Source organism: Falco biarmicus, chromosome 13 (assembly GCF_023638135.1).
Source record: "Falco biarmicus isolate bFalBia1 chromosome 13, bFalBia1.pri, whole genome shotgun sequence".
Lineage (NCBI taxonomy): Eukaryota > Metazoa > Chordata > Aves > Falconiformes > Falconidae > Falco > Falco biarmicus.
The window spans coordinates 12,210,846-12,226,729 of record NC_079300.1 but is presented as its reverse complement, the minus strand read 5'-3'; the positions used below and the strand labels follow the sequence as shown (position 1 = coordinate 12,226,729).

Here is a 15,884-nt window from a genome sequence, read left to right as displayed (position 1 = left end):
GGTACCCAGAGCAGCCAGCATCCCCATGGTATCCCAAGCAGGCATTCCCGCTCTTCTGAAAGGCAGTGCTGCTGCAGGGTTGGCTCCAGGACCGTCCTCATCCAGCATCCCCCAAGAGATGGCAGCTGGCATGTCCCCAACCACTCTACTGCCAGCAATCGGTGCTTCAAGTGACCCCCACCAGGATGGCAGCACCATGGGGCGAGTGGTAGGGACAACATCCCTGGAGGTGGGCACAGAGGAGAGCCCAGGTGCCAGTGCAGCAGGGCCAGTTTCCAGCCACGTAATCGTCACTGCTGGGCCATCACCAGAGCCACCTGCCCAAGGGACGGATGCTCCAGAAACCAGGCCCACAGCGGATCTGCCTCTCCTGGCTCCCAGGGGTGGTCGCTCAGCCCCACCAGCCGTGGCTAAGCCCAGCCCAGCACAGGCTATGGCAAGCCACCTCCTCAGCACCACCACTGGCAAGACACCCCAGCCTGTGACACTGCTTCTCCCTAAAAACACAGCCATGGACAAAGGTGGGGGCAAGTCCCAGCCGGCAGAAGATGGCAGAGTCACACGGACAGCTCCAGGCTCAACCCTGGTTGAAAACGCGAGGTTGGGTGCCACAACAGGTATGCCTGACAGTAGTGACACCACCCTTGGGACAGCCCCACCAGTGCCACCCACCACCACAGCCAGCATCACTGCTCAGCAAAGCGGGACAGCCCCACCAGTGCCACCCACCACCACAGCCAGCATCACTGCTCAGCAAAGCGCAGCTGCATTGGACCACAGCTATCATACTGCTAAGCCCACCACAGACCTGGACATGGACCTGGACATGGATATGGCTTCTCCCACCACAGAGAATGGGCCTGCAGAGCTGCTCCTGGGGTTGCCCACTCCTATGGCTGGAGCGGCTGAGCCAAGCACCAGTGATGCCACCCCATCGGCACGCTCTGCCCTAGGCAGCAAAAGACCTACAGCAGTGGCTGTCATGCGTATGGTGTCACCCACAGCTCCAGAGCTGGTTGTGACACCTTACCTTGGCCTCGCTCACAGCACTGCTGAGCCAGATGTCAGTATTTCCTCTCCTGTCCCTGGGAACACCCATTTGGTGGTGGTGGCACCTTCTGTCACCCCCAGCATCACCATCAATGGTCCAGCAGTGGGAGCAGGTGACGCCAGTCTCAGCAGTGCCTCTGCTCCACGCAGCCCCCATGCCGCCATGAGGCCATACCCTGAGGCCACTGATAGCACCCGCGACCCCGGCTTGAGGGCTGTCAGCCTGGTTGCTGAGGATGAGACCACGGCTGCAGTCTCCTCGCTGGCTGTTGGCCATGCACACGTGTGGGAGACTACAACTGTGTCCCCATCAGGTGCCGGGAGTACCACTGCAGCCAGGCAGACCCCTCCCAAGCCAGCAACAAGCATCACTTCTCCCACAGCCATCAGCAACCATGCCATGGGACAGCCTGTGAGCACGTCACCTCCTGGCTTCCGAACATCTCTAGGGGCACCTGCCTGGGGGAAGAAAACAGCCACCACTGCTGGGAGCACCACGGCCACCACTGCAGGAAGCGTCACAGGCACCACTGCAGGCAGCACCACGGCCATCACTGCTGGCAACGCCATGGCCACCACTGCAAGGAACACCACAGCCACCGCTGCAGGGAGCACCACAGGCACCACTGCAGGCAGCACCACAGCCATCACTGCCAGCACCACAGCCACCGCTGCAGGGAACACCACAGCCACCGCTGCAGGCAGCACCATGACCACTGCTGCAGGGAGCACCACAGGCACTGCTGCAGGCAGCATCACAGCTGCTACACCAGGCAGCACCATAGCCACCACTGCAGGCAGCACTGCAGGGAACACCACAAGTACCACTGCAGGCAGCACCACAGGCACCACTGCAAGGAGCACCACAGGCACTACTGCAGGCAGCACCATGGCCATCACTGCAGCGAACAGGACAAGCACCACTGCAGGCAGGACCACCACAGCCACCGCTGCAGGCAGCCCCACAGGCATCACTGCAGGGAGCACCGCAGCCACTGTGGCAGGCAGCACCACAGGCACCACTACAGGCAGTATCACAGTCACTGCTGCAAGGAGATCCACGGCCACCACTGCAGGAAGCACCACGGCCACCACTGCAGGAAGCACCACGGCCACCACTGCAGGAAGCACCACGGCCACCACTGCAGGAAGCACCACAGCCACCGCTGCAGGTAGCACCATGGCCATCACTGCAGGGACCACCACAGCCACTGCTGCAGAGAACACCACAAGCACCACCACAGGCAGCACCACAGATGCTGCTGCAAGGAGCTCCATGGCCACCGCTGCAAGGAGCACCACAGCCACCGCTGCAGCCAGCACCACAGCCATCACTGCAAGCAGCACCACAGCCTCCACTGCAGGCAGCACCATGGCCATCACTGCAGAGAACACCACAAGCACCACTGCAGGCAGCACCACAGCTACTGCTGCAAGGAGCACCACGGCCACCACTGCAGGCAGGACCACCACAGCCACCACTGCAGGCAGGACCACCACAGCCACCGCTGCAGGCAGCCCCACAGGCATCGCTGCAGGGAGCACCACAGCCACCGTGGCAGGCAGCACCACAGGCACCACTACAGGCAGTATCACAGCCACTGTTGCAAGGAGATCCACCGCCACCACTGCAGGGAGCACCATGGTCACCACTGCAGGGAGCACCACAGCTACTGCTGCAAGGAGCACCACGGCCACCACTGCAGGGACCACCACAGGCACCGCTGCAGGGACCACCACAGGCACCGCTGCAGGGACCACCACAGGCACCACTGCAGGCAGCACTGCAGCCATTGCTTTTGGCAGCACTGTGGTTGTTGCACCTACAACCCCAGTGAGCCCAGCCAAGGAGGCAGAAGTTCTTCCAGCCCCAGGCACCACATCACTGGTCACACCACCAGCCACCACCAGCCCTGTTACCACCCCAGTTTCTGCCTTTGGCTCTCAGAGGGGATCAGCCACAGCACCAAGCACACCTGCCCACACCACCACCAGCCACAAAAATCCTGCCCCTGAGCCCCAACCCACCCACGGGCTTATCAGTAAGTAGATTTTATTCTTTCCAAGCAAAGAGCAGGAGGGGGTTGTCAGCCAGCCAAGCACTGTGATGGCTGAGGGTGTAGCCCAGCCTGGGGAGACTCATCTACATTGCACATCAGGCTGCCAGATTCATGGGGAAAGGTGAAACTGGACATCTGAGAGCATCCTATTCCAAGTTAAAAACTGGTTAAAAAATGGGTTGCAGTCTGTCAGAGCGCTGGTCTGGTTGGGGGCGTGGGGTGCAGGCACAGCATCCTGGCAGCAAACAGGTGAGTTTACCCTGGCTGCAGGAAGGATGGAGTAGACATTAATGTTTTTTTCACTTTTTGATTAATGTCCTGCCTGTGTCAGTACCAGCAGCCTCACTCTACCCCTTCGGCATGGAGGGAAGGGACCAAGAATGCGTCCAGAGAACGGTGGATTTTAACTCCCCCCTGTTCAAGCCAGAGATTGGGTTCCCCTTCGGAAAGTCGCTGCACGATGCTCTCTATGTGAGTTCCCCCCTTGCTGAACATGTGAGGAATGTGCAGCCTCTTTGGTAGAAAAAATCCCATGAAATGGAGCAGAAACCAAATTTCACCTGAATGTTTTGGGTTTTTTCCTATTTAAAATGGCTGATTTCTGCTTCCCCGTGGAGGCTAAAAGCTATCCCAGGAGCTGCCTAGGATGTCAGCAAACAATGAATTATTTTGGTTAGTTTACAGATAACGGACTGATCATTTTCCCACCCACTGACAACTACGTCCCCTCCAACCCCAACCCACCTCCCCAGGGCTTCAGCGGCCAGGAGAGTTTGCCGATGGTGGCTGCCTTTTGGGATGACGCAGATTTCTCTCAGGGTGTCGGCACCACCTGGTACCAGGTCAGGGTCACCAAAGATGTTCTCCTGGGAAAGCCCAGCTCCCAGTTCACCCATTTCACCCTCTGTCTTGCCAACTGGTAGGAGTACTCCACCCTCAGCTCTACTAAAGATCCCCTTGTCCATGACGTGGAAGCAAAGATTGAGAAATATCTGAAAACCTCCTACGCAGCAAAATGGACCTTGAAAGTGACATGGGAGAAAGCTCCAGCGTACCCGTCCCAGCAGGATGACTCTCAGGTGAGCAGTGGGGGACCCAGGTGATAGAGGGGACTGCCACCAGTGACAGCTGGGGCAGGGCTGGGCTGCTTGTCTCCCACAACTTGTTTTGGGTCTCACCACTTCAGTCTGCACTGTGGGGAGAGCTGGGGAGGCTTTGGGGGTGCTAAGGGGGTGTCCTGGATTTCTCCAGACAAGTACCTACCAGGCGGTCCTCACCACCGATGGGAACCGTTCCTTCGCCCTGCTGCTCTACCAGGATGGCGGGATGCGGTGGGACTATAGCAAGCTGGCTGCAGGCAACGTGCTGATCGGCTTCTCCAGGTGCTGTGCATGTGTGGCTGCATTTTGGGACAGCAGCAATTTCTCCCAGCACTATGTTGGGAGCATCACAGACATTATCCTCAGGAGAGCCCAGGTCCCACCCACAGAGCATCCCTGTCCTGTTTAAACTGCCTCTCCTGCAAACCGCAGCAGTTCCCACCCCAGCTGCTCTACGGGGAGTGGAGGAGGGTTGTGTTGGGAGGGTGACCCCAAAACTTCTCTCCACACAGTGGTGATGGCTATGCCCAAAATAACGAGCTGACTCAAAAGCCACCAGCTGTCAAGTACCGACCCGACCAGTACAGCAGCGCTGGCACCGGTACGGCACTGGGGGACCCCTTGGGGTGGGTGGGGATGGAGGGAGTGGCGTGCTCTCTGCTGGCATCCCTCGCACACATCCCTGCAAGGTGATGGGCCAGCAAAGCCACTGGGCAAGGGCTGGCCGCCAAGAGCAGAGCACAGGTGCCCCATGTCCTGCTGTGGCTTGCCACAGCCACGCTGGCTCTAGAGGGAGCCTGGACACCTCGTGTGAGGTCAACGGCTGCCGACGATTGTCCCCACGGGATCCGCGCCCCGCCCCCCCCCCCCCCCCCCCCCCCCCCGGCCCCAGCGCAAGACGAGACCCCGGCCAAGCTGTGCTGTTCTCTGGTTGCTCCCCTAGACGTGCGTGGGCTGTGGATATACAGGCTGGACAGTCGCTCCCAGGTGAACTACAGGCTGCGGTGCCTGGCGTGGCTGGAAGCGGAGCCAGCGCCAGGCGCCTGGAACAGCCAGCTGCCGCCGTGCCCCTGCGCCCAGCCCCAGGCAGAGCTGGACCCCCGCTACCGCCAGAGCAGAGGTGCCAAACGCCGCCCCCCCGGGGCCAGCCGTGGGGTGGGGGGATGGCAGGGTGTCCCCTCCTGCTCTGGGGGTGGCCATGACCCCCCCGCACCATTTCAGGCCCAGTGGACGGCTCCATGAAGATGCTGCGCACTGCATCCCCCAGCCCGGCTGGAGCCGGGGTGCGGTGCCTGTATCAAGACGGGAGCTTGCTTGAAGGCTGGCAGGAGAGAGCATGGAGCCTCCCCATCCACCCCACTGCTGGTAAGTGGGCACCAGAGCTCCCTCGCCCTAAAACACCCCGAGCACTGAGCGCTGTGCAGGCGCAGCAGGGACCCCAACACCCCCCAGCACCTGTGCACCTTCCTCTGCAGACAGGGAGCTGGAGGCATTCGACTGGTGCTGCCGGCGCGTGGGGAAGCCCCAGTTCTGCACCAGGTTTGCTGAGAAGAGACCACGGGTTGGCTGCGAGGGATATGTGCCACCAACTCCTGGTGAGTCCCCATGGCTCTGTCTCCTCTGTGCCAGGGTACTGGGTGGATGGCACGGCTGTATGCCGACCCTATGCATTAGCCACGGATGCACAGCATCCCAGTGGGGACTGCTGAGCCCAGTGCAGCACTGGGGGCTGCTCTCCTTTGTGCAATGACACCAGCATTTGCTCTTCTCCCTCCCACCAACACGCTTCCATCTCCTTTGGACCCCAGCTGTTGCCTTCGGGGACCCCCACATCACCACCCTGGATGGACTCACCTACACCTTCAACGGGCTCGGGGACTTTGTCCTGCTGCTGGCCAGTGATGCCCTGACCAGCTTCATGCTGCACGGGCGCACGGCCCAGACCGGCGCGGCCCAGGCCACCAACTTTGTGGCCTTTGCTGCCAAGTACATCTCTGCCACCACCACAACAGTGAGTAGGAATGACCTGGGTATCAGTTTGAGCTTCTAATGGGAGAGACCCATCTGGCAGGTTGGGCATCATCTCTACATCACCTACAAGTGGCTGGGACTTGAGGAGCATCTCCCTTCCTCTTCCTGACACTTCCCATGACCCTAGCAAAGTGTTAGTAGTGGTGGGTTGGACTAAGACAAACGGAACACACCTCTAACACCTTTAGCAAGCTGGCCAGCAAGGGCCTGGAGCTCTGCAGGAACATGGTCTGCTCTACCGTTGTTGCCCCACACCCTTTGCCCTAACCACTGCTCTCCTCTGGACACATTAGCACAAGCACGTACATTTCCTTGCTTTGCAGAATTGCTCCCCACACCCGTTTCAGTAAGCAAAGTCTCCTGGCGTCAGCAGAAGCAGCTGTTGAGCAGCATGAAGAGGGGGCTCAGGGGCTGGAGCCCACCAGCACAGCTCTCCATGCTGCCATGGTCAGCCAAGCAGCGGCGGTGGCCTGTGCATGCCCCATGCCAGCAGTGATGGGGGACACCTTGCTGTCCTCTTCTGTGCGGCCATCAAAGCTGCTGTATTGTGTATTGCTGGGGTGAAGAGCACACCAACACAGCCCCTGGGGCTGAGCCTCTCTAGCAGGGCTGGAGGATGACAGGGTTTAGCTTGAGCATCCCCAGCATGTGGGGACAGCAGGAAGGGACGAGCAGAGAGGCTGACTGGGACATTCACCATAATTTTCAGGTTGAGTGGACCTTGGGGAGCCAGGGTGACATCCAAGTCCTCCTGAATGATGAAACCATCCAGTTTTCCTATTCCCAAGGTGAGCAGGAGGTACAGCTAAATGTTAAACGTATCTGGGGTGACAATGTTAAATGTATTTGCAGGGAGGGGTGTCCCCACCCCATGGGGACCGGCCCTGCCCAGCACAAGGGCAGCCATTCTGAGCTCCATCAAACATCTCCCACCTGCACCCTGCCTCTGATGCAGCTGAGGTGGACGTGGAGTGCTCCCTTCCCCAAATTCAGGGGCATCATTTTAGATCCCAGCCTTGCGTGGACCCTCCTTCTTGTGCTTTCCTTCTCCTGCAGACATGAGTGCCGAGGTATACTACAGCCCTGGTGTCCTGCTGGTCAACACCTCCTCCATCACAGCCATCTTCGATGGGGCCATTGCCGTCTCCATCTCAGCCAACTCCGGGATCCTCAGCGTGGTCTGCAGCCTGCCTGATCGGTACCGCAACAGCACTAAGGGCCTCCTAGGTGAGGATTTCTGGCACCGCTGCCGAGCTGGGGTGAAAAGTCTCCTTCCCACCCTAAAGCAGGCTGGAAAATGCTGGGGGAATGTGCTTGTGAGGGTAGGGACAACCCCTGGGTCTAAACTAAACACCAGCCAGCACCAGAGAGGAGGTCAACCCCAGCGTGGGGGACTCCAATCCTCTGGTGATGCTTTACCAGGTGTGTGGGACCACGACCCTGTAGATGACTTCCAGATGCCGAATGGTACAAGCATCCCTGTGAACAGCAGTGAGGAGGAGATCTACAGCTATGGGATGACCTGTAAGTCCAGGCTCAGGATCCACTTTGACAATCCCCCTATTCCTGCACCTTCCGGCCATGCTTTTGCTGGAGACATTTAGAGACTTGCCTGAGCAAAAGTCATGCCAGGGAAGCCCTTTGGTCTCCTCACTGCTCTGTGGAAATGAGCCCTAAAATATAAGAAACCTTAAAAACCCAAGGCCGTACCCATGGTGTGCTCTCTTGCAGGGGCTGCTGGAGAGCACAGCTTGTTTGCTCAGCCTATGGACTCACCAGTACTGAACTTCACACCCATCTTCTTGTCTTGGCTGCGGCAGGAGAATGAAAGCCAGTACCAGCTGGCAGCCTCTCAGTGCCACAGCAGCAAGGAGTGCATCTACGATTCCCTGAGCACAGGGGACATGGCCCTGGGCCTGGCCACCCAGAGCCTCGCAGCCGACTTTCAGCAGAAGAAGACAGTACTCAGTGAGTGGAGCAGATCCCCATGTTCAAGAGGGCACGGCTTGGGAAACCAGTTAGTGCCCTGCTCCCTCCCTGGGCTCTCTTGCTCCGTGTGAGCAGGAGAGAAGTCACCAAGGCCTTGGAGCTGCATTACCCAACTGGCTAGTATCCAAGCCTGGGAGATGTCATCATGCTGTGCAACATGAGGTCCTTGCCAGTGCGTGGCCATGGCAGCACGTGCCTGGTGTCCTATCCTCACCAGGAGGGACTCAGAGCTTAGGGGTGCCAAGGCCATGTAGCAAACAACCAGCTGTGTGCTGGGCTGCTCTCTCCTCAGGTGCCTTCCCTCCTGTCATCACTGGTGACCCATCGCTCACTGCCTTCAGGACAGAAAGGGTCAGGAGGCAGTACCGTGCCATGGGGGTGGGTGCACACTTTGTCCCCCACCTCTCGCCAGAGCTCAACATATCGGGTAAGGAAGGAGAGATGGGACAGCTGGGATGGGATGGGTGGGTACCAGCCACCCAGGCCCTTTCCTCTGCCACCTCCTCTAACTCCCACCTCTCCCCCTGGCAGAGAGCGGGACCCTGACGTGGGAGCCCCGTGGGATGGCCCCACTCACCATCAACCTGGAGGCTGTCGGATCCAACAACCTCTCTGCCCTCCTCCAGCTTCGCTTCACCCTTTGCAACTGCAGTAGGAGCCAGGAGTGTGACTACAGCAACACCGTCACCCTCGGGGGGTCCTCCCTGCAGGTAGTGTGCCAGAAAGCTCCTCCGGTGCCACAGTGTCTGTCCCCATGCCAGCTGTCTTCTCTGCCCACCCATCCTGCTCATGTCCCCTAAGCCAGTGTCACCATCCCCTTCCCACAGCTGGCAGCCTGCAGGTGCGAGGGCGGCTACTCAGGTCCCTTCTGTCAGGATCCTCCAGACCCCTGTGCCCAGGGATGCTTCCCCGGCGTGGGCTGTGACTCACACGCTGGCTGTGGCCCCTGCCCTGCTGGCCTGACCGGTGACGGGCGGCACTGCTCAGGTGACAAGGGCTCACCATGGCCACTGGGAACCCGGGGTGCCTGCAGGATTGCCTCAGCTCCCGGTGCCATGCTGCATTGCCTCAGCAGATATCGATGAGTGTGCGCAGGGGACAGCGTGCCTGGGGAATGCCACCTGCACCAACACGGTGGGCAGCTATGCCTGCTCCTGCCCAGATGGTGAGGAGGGTGAGTACGGCACTCTGGCAGGCATGGTCCTCATCCCCATCACCCCCCAGCCCTCAGTGCAAGAGGGCTCCTGTTGGACCCAAACTGGCCGGAGAGAAGCGGGAGCTGGCTGAGCTCTGTGCCCAAGCCCTTGCTGTCCTTACCAGAGGGGACCAGAGTCCAGCTGCCCCTCATGCTCCCAGGCTACAAATCTCACTAATCCACTGGGGAGGGAAATTTCTCCTGTGCAATTTTTCTTTTCGAGAAAAAAAAAAATCTCATCCCGTCAAAATTCCAATGCATATATGGAGGTTGGGGGAGGCTAAAATCTAATCCTGTTTTCAGACGGCTGTGGCAGTGTTGGGGTGATGGGTTTTGTTCCTGTTCTAATGCAGCAGGCTGGGATTTCATAAGGGCAAAAGGCTCCAGCTGGGAGGAGGGGATGCAGGGCTTTTCCTTGAGGCTGTGAATTCATACTAAAGTCTTAACACATTAAAAAGAATACAAAACTTGGATTAAAGTCATTACAGAGAGGCTGGGGGTGGATCAGTGTGCTGGGGTTCTTCCCCTGCAGCCAGGCTTGTCCCTCCACCTGACTTGAGCTTCCCATCCTGCAGGCGAGGGGCCAGGCTGTGGCTCAACCTGTGGCTCCCGCTCCTGCCCCAAGGGCTACTGCAACAACGGGGGACGCTGCCATCTGCACCCCATCTCCTGCACCCCCACCTGCACCTGCCCCCCAGCTTTCACCGACCAGCGCTGCCTCGTGGCAGGAGGGGATTTTCAGCCGCTGCCCAGCACAGGTAGGTGCCTTGTGCCCAGTGGGGGCTGAACCCCAACCCTGCTTGCCCCAACCCTGGGATGCCAGAGCCGTGGCTGCGGCTTCCCCTGCAGATCTCCCTCGGAGAAGTGTTCAGCTGCTGGTCAGGACACTGCGAAATGCCACTGTCGGGGAAGTCAACAGCACCGTAAGTCACCAGGGATGGCCTCGGGGAGGGGGATGCACTGGCACTTCAGGAAGCATGGCAGCTTGGGGTGCCTGTGCCTCCATGTGCTCCCCTCCTGTGGGATCCTCAGGGATCCCCAGTGGATCCGCAGGGCTGGAGGGAGGCAGTGCCAGCCACATGATGCCAGCTGTGGCCGTGGCCGTGTGCCAGGTCCCTGGCTCATGAGCAAAAGGCCAGAGCAGCCCTTGGAGCTCCACTGCGGTGCCTGTGGTGCCCTTCAGCCTCTCCCCGTGCTGGTGCAGTCCTGCCCTCCCCTAATGCCAACCTGCTCCCCCCTCCCCCCCCCTCCCCCGACAGGTCTCAGCCATCCTGGGCTCCCTTGAAGTAAAGGCTTTCCAGAGCAACACCAACGTCACCCAGACGTGAGTCAATTGTGGAGCAGCCCTGTGCCCAGCCCAGGGAGCCAGTGGGGCAGGGTTAGGCATGGAGCCACAGGGTTTTTGGGACACAGAGGGCATTTTCCTCCACCCCAGAGTCTGTTTTTCCAGCCCTGATGCTGATAAACCCTTGGAGACATAAGCCTCATGGCACCTTCTGCCTCATCCTTTCTTTACCACCCTCCAAATGGGGAAATGGAGGCATGGGGAGGCTTGGCCACGCTGTGATGCAGGCTCTGCCAGCAGCCCGGTCTTTTCCCTGCAGGACAGACAGCGATGGCTTCACCTTCGTGGTAGTGTCCGAGTTTGCCTATGACAGCCGCAGCACCATCATCCAGTTCCTGAACGAGGAGCTGCCGGGGGCCATCACCGCTGCCTTCAACAGCCGGCGGAGGCGACGGGAGGTGGGCGCACACCTCCTCTTCCAGCGCCTGCACCAGGACAACATCACCGACCTGGTGAAGCGTGAGTTTCTCCCAGCACCAAGCTGGAGAGCCTCGAGGAGTACTCCACTGTCCCCATCATCTGTGTGCCCTGGGGTTTGGGTAGTGCCCGTGGGGGGAAGCGGGTGAGCAGCAGTCCACATGCCGGGCATGGATCCATCTCAGGGAGACCTAGGAAAGCATCAAGGGGATGCTACCTCATGGCTGAACCCATGCCTTCCCTCCCCAAGTGACAGTGGCTGAGCTGAGGTACTATTTTCCCTGCGGTCTGTACGGCTACAAGGGCTACCAGCTCCACTACACAGGGACCATCGGCTTCATCTGCATCTCCCCTTGCAAGACCGGCTACTGCCAGCACGGCGGCCAGTGCCAGCACTTGCCTGAGGGTCCCACTTGCAGGTAGCAGCAGTGCTAGGGGTGGATGAGGCCACCCAGCATGGCCGCTTCTTCCCACAGCATCACCATTCCTCCCTCCCCATTCACAGCTGCTTCCCCTTCTCCATCTTCTCCCCCGCTGGTGCCCGGTGCGAGCGGCTGGCCATCAGCCTCGCTGCCTTCCTCGGCATCTTGCTGGGAGCCCTGGCTCTGCTCTGCCTCCTGCTCACCACCGCTTGCCTGGCCTTGTGCCTCTGCCGCAGGCGCCGCCGCCAGCACCGGGGGTGAGCCATGGGCTGGACCTGCACAGGGGTGGGTGCTGTGGGTGCGGCTGGGAAGAAGGTTAGATGTCAGGAAGAAAAACTAGTGGAAAATCCATCTCTGGAAGACCCACGACTGGTGGGACCCACCTGGCCTGGGCAGGGGGAGCCTGCCCTGGGGAAGGGTCTGGGCTGGATGATCTTTTAGCATCTTCCAGCCCCTTTCCCAGTCACCTGCTGCTCAGGGCTGCAATGTCAGTGGGTTGAACATTAATTTCCCTTTTTCCCTCATGTCAGGGAGTATTTGCATTTCTTCATCATCCCACCCAGCACTCAGTTGCAGATGGGCTTTCTATTTAATTATAATTTGAATACCACCCAAATTATTTCCGCTGCAATTCACATTGGTCTGGAGCAAGGAAAAGGTGGTTGCAGGACTGGACCTTGCCTTCCAGCAGAGCAGGGGCATAGCAGATGGCTGACGAGGTGCAAGGCTGGGGTGGAAGCACCAGCATCTCCTTCCCTCCTCCCCAGCCCTTGGTCCCGGCATGGCATCCATGCTCAGGGGAATCTCAGTGCCCCAAGCCCCTCTGCACCGGTCAGAGCTGTCCCCTGCCCCTGCTGCTGGCTGTCTGACAGCCCTGGTGCCAGAGCTCTCTGGGGAGCGCCGCTGTTCCTTTGCACTTGTGGCAAGACAAGAAATTGTGTGTGCCAAGAACTGGGGCTCTTCCTCCTCTCATTGTCCCATCCTGCCCCCACACTCAGTCACTGCTCCCCTCTACCATCCGACCCAGGCACCAGGACAGGACCAAACAGGGGCTTTCCCATCCCCACCCCAACATGTTGTCCCCTTTTTGCTTCCCCCCCCCCCAGGGCCAAGGAGACCTTCTGGAGGACACAGCCCTTGTCCTGTGAGTACATCCCTGCAATCCCCCACCACCACCCTGGCTCTGCTTCACCCCAGTCTTCTTCAGGCTCTGCTCATCTTCCCCATTCCAGCTCTGATGATGGCAGGAGAGCGAGCAGAGCCCACGCTCCCCCACTCCCTGGAAAGGTGTTGGGAACCACAGCTCCAGGCCGTTGACCCCTCTGTCCAGGTCTGCCCAGGGGTTGTACCTGCGAGGGGCGAGGGTGGGGGGCTGTAGGCTGGGAACTGATGTCCTGATCCTGTGCCTCAAAGACGCTCAGGAGCTGTGCCTCCTCCTGGAGCATCACGGATGCTTTGGCTGCCGTTAGGGTCTGCACCACTGTCTGAGCTTGTTGCAAAGAGCAGAGCCCATGCAGCCCTGACAGCACGGCATGGCCTGTCCCTCCTTTACAGATAAGGATCCAGAGACCCCACATCAGGCCCCCGAGCCAGCCCCCGCTGCAGCCCTAGCCTGCCACCAGCCCTGCCCCACCGCCTCTGGGCTCAGGAGGACCCAGTGCTGCTGCTGGCCCTGCCACTCTCAGGCTCTCCGGCAATGGCACCCGCATGGAGGCAGGGGACAGGCAGCTGTCTATTGCAGTTGTGGGAGGATCCGCTCTGGAGGAGGTGCTCTTTTTTGAATGAAGAATGTGGGTTTATGTTCAGTGGCCAAAGCCAGAAGATTTCACCTTCCCCTGAAGAGACAACCGAGCTAGTCCCCGAGCATGTCTGCTTTGGGGTATGCTCTAGTGCAACGTAACTGGACCCAGAACAGCCACGGATAGCAGAGTCAGGTCGGGCAATGAGCCATTATAACCCATTAGGTGTTGCAGCACTCTCCAAACTAGCCAGCTGCAACAAGGTCTTTTACCATCACACCACAGCATACCGCCAGTCCCTCTGCTGCCTTCTCCTAGTCTCTCCTCACCCAGGGCACGCTTCTTCCTCTTCTCTCTTCCTTGACTGCTCTCTCTTCGTTGGCTCTCAACCACTTAACAGAACAGCCACAGCTGCACCTTATCCTCATCAGCCAACCCACCGCCCCTGAAGCCAGCCCACAGCTGTATATTATTGATGTTCATTAACCCAGCTTCATTCCTCTACAATTAGGAATAAAATAGAATATAACAAAAATGATGGCATGCTGCTAAGTTGCCTGCACCTCATGGTGCCTGTGTGCCAGCCCTGCTTCCCCATCACCAAGCTCTCAAGTCCCTGCTTTCTGCTGGTCCTGTCCACAGGACCAAAGAGAAGATGGATGTAGCTTTTTTTGTTGCTTCATCTCCTCCTTCCCCTTGCAAAGCTGTTCTCCTGTTCTCCCCAGGCACTGCTCACAGTGGCTCAGATCATGCAGGTCAGGCTGTGACCCCCCCCAAAGCCCACAGCCCTTCACCCAAGCAGGATGTTTCAGATCCCAGCAGACCCCAGGTCCAGCCCCGCTGCCCTAGAGCCTGGCTTAGCTGCAGGCGGTACGCTCACAGCACCAGCACCAACTCCAAGGGCAGAGGCATCCTGCAATCCAAGCCTGCCCTCACCACCACCTCCCACCCCAGTTTAGCAGAGGACAGGGCTGCTGCAGGATCAGCAATGCTCAGACCCCTTGGAGGCTTTATTGAACAGACAAGATTTGACAATGATTATTATTTTTTTTTTTTAAGAAAGGCAGGTGCTCTCTTACACACAAAAAAATTATTTTTCTTCCAACGTTTTTGATCATGGGATTGTGTTTTGCCCTCACACCCCCAGCAGAGGTGTCAAGCTGACTGGCTTGATCCAGAGAGTTGCCCCTTCTCCTGGGCACAGGGCCTGGGAACCACCTGGGGAGGGATGGCTGGGAGTCAGAAGTCAGGGACAAGATAGGACCAGCTCATGGAGGGAGCCTGCTGCACCACAGGGCTTGGCCATAGTCAACCAATGCGAAGTGCAAAACTCCTTTTCCCAAGTGCCAGGGGTCTAACCTCACCCCACAGCATGGGAGGCACAGTGGGATGTAGGGGGGGGACAGGGGGTGGTGTATGCAGTGGGGGCACCTGCCCACCTCCCTGCCAGCAAGGAGGTGCTCATGGGCACCCTCTCAGCTGCAGCTGAGCTCAGCTGAGCCGCCCTGCATGGTGGGCAGGAGTGATGGGTTCTGGGGGAAGCAGGGGGACACAAGATGAGCAGGAGCAAAGGACTCAGATGATCAGCCATGGCCCAGACCTTGCTGCAGGTGTGTAATGCTCCAGTTACTCGTGCTCTCCGTCTGCAAAGAAGAAATGAGAATTGCTCAGCCACCTTCTCCCTGGGGGCCTGGGGTGAGCTGGAAGCCCCAGGGAAATTTCCACATGGGGGGACAGGGACTGAGGGAAGTGGCCAGTGGGGAGGAGACCCTCAATCCTGCTCACCTCTCTGCTCCTCCGAGTCACTCTCTGTCTCCTCCGAGGAACCTGCTGAGGGTTGCAAGAAAGCCCTGCATCAGCTTACATGTGCACGTGAGCACCCCAAACCCCATCCCTCATCTGCCTGGGGCTCTTGCTGCCTTAACTATGGGGTGGCTGGGACATTCCCCTCCCCAGTCCTGGGCATCAAGACGGCATCACCCTGGCACACATGGGCTGCAGACCCACCCGTGTCAGGTGACTGGTATCCATCACAGCCAATCTTCGGTCTCTTCTCGGTGTAGCGGGCGCAGAGGTGGGCACTGCCCGCCTGATTACAGCACCAGTCATACAACTTCAGCTCCTGGTCTGGAGGCAAAAAGGAGAGTACGGGGATGACGGGGAGAGGAGAGGGGGACAGGCTGGCCCCGAGAAGGCAGGGTGCTCGCCTTGACTTTTGGCAAGTTCACGCTCCCTCCAAGGGCAGCAGCGTATCAGGAAGCAGGCTGGCACAGAGATTAACATGCTTTACAGGCTGCAGCAATGCCAGCCTCAGCCAGGGGATGCCAGGGCTGGCCGCGCTTACCACGGTATGGCGATGCCTGCCTGGAGGACCTCCAGTACCTCTCCTGCCGCCCCTCGATCAGCTGGCTCTGGCTGTCGTACAGGCAGCGGACGCCGGCGCCGTGCTGGTTGGGGAAGGCGGAGTGCAGCATGGACACCCGGGCAGCCCACCAGCCTGCAACGGGGCGGCGGTGAGCCTCGGCACAGCTCTGCC

At 59.3% G+C, this 15,884-nt stretch overlaps 2 protein-coding genes across 2 annotated transcripts; one reads left to right on the top strand and one right to left on the bottom strand.

The window, feature by feature from the left end:
- The first annotated feature begins 511 nt into the window (after positions 1-511).
- MUC4 (mucin 4, cell surface associated) lies at positions 512-14,416 on the top strand. Its single transcript, XM_056358873.1, has 29 exons — positions 512-1,364; positions 1,848-2,510; positions 2,589-3,092; positions 3,442-3,581; positions 3,788-3,952; positions 4,034-4,189; positions 4,362-4,492; positions 4,723-4,811; positions 5,154-5,330; positions 5,432-5,575; positions 5,686-5,805; positions 6,019-6,221; positions 6,951-7,029; positions 7,298-7,468; positions 7,664-7,765; positions 7,973-8,209; positions 8,523-8,657; positions 8,762-8,940; positions 9,058-9,217; positions 9,306-9,404; positions 10,001-10,183; positions 10,275-10,348; positions 10,685-10,749; positions 11,030-11,229; positions 11,438-11,606; positions 11,693-11,866; positions 12,716-12,753; positions 12,842-12,939; positions 13,164-14,416. The coding sequence occupies exons 1-29, from the start codon at positions 512-514 to the stop codon at positions 13,218-13,220; spliced, it is 5,565 nt and encodes a 1,854-aa protein (XP_056214848.1). The 3' UTR covers positions 13,221-14,416.
- A 10-nt stretch (positions 14,417-14,426) lies between these two features.
- LOC130158447 (mucin-4-like) lies at positions 14,427-15,833 on the bottom strand. Its single transcript, XM_056359188.1, has 4 exons — positions 15,693-15,833; positions 15,356-15,475; positions 15,134-15,178; positions 14,427-14,991 (listed from the first exon to the last, which is right to left on the bottom strand). Exons 1-4 carry the CDS (start codon positions 15,820-15,822, stop codon positions 14,975-14,977), a joined length of 312 nt encoding a protein of 103 aa, XP_056215163.1. The 5' UTR covers positions 15,823-15,833; the 3' UTR covers positions 14,427-14,974.
- Positions 15,834-15,884: the final 51 nt, after the last annotated feature.

Coding starts and splice junctions, on each gene's coding strand:
- LOC130158447 (XM_056359188.1), bottom strand. CDS start 15,822: ATGCTGCACTCCGCCTTCCCCAACCAGCACGGCGCCGGCGTCCGCTGC. Junction 15,476..15,692: donor GCAGGCATCGCCATACCGTG/GTAAGCGCGGCC, acceptor TTTTGCCTCCAG/ACCAGGAGCTGAAGTTGTAT. Junction 15,179..15,355: donor ATACCAGTCACCTGACACGG/GTGGGTCTGCAG, acceptor TGCAACCCTCAG/CAGGTTCCTCGGAGGAGACA.
- MUC4 (XM_056358873.1), top strand. CDS start 512: ATGGACAAAGGTGGGGGCAAGTCCCAGCCGGCAGAAGATGGCAGAGTC. Junction 7,030..7,297: donor CCAGTTTTCCTATTCCCAAG/GTGAGCAGGAGG, acceptor CTTCTCCTGCAG/ACATGAGTGCCGAGGTATAC. Junction 7,469..7,663: donor CAGCACTAAGGGCCTCCTAG/GTGAGGATTTCT, acceptor ATGCTTTACCAG/GTGTGTGGGACCACGACCCT.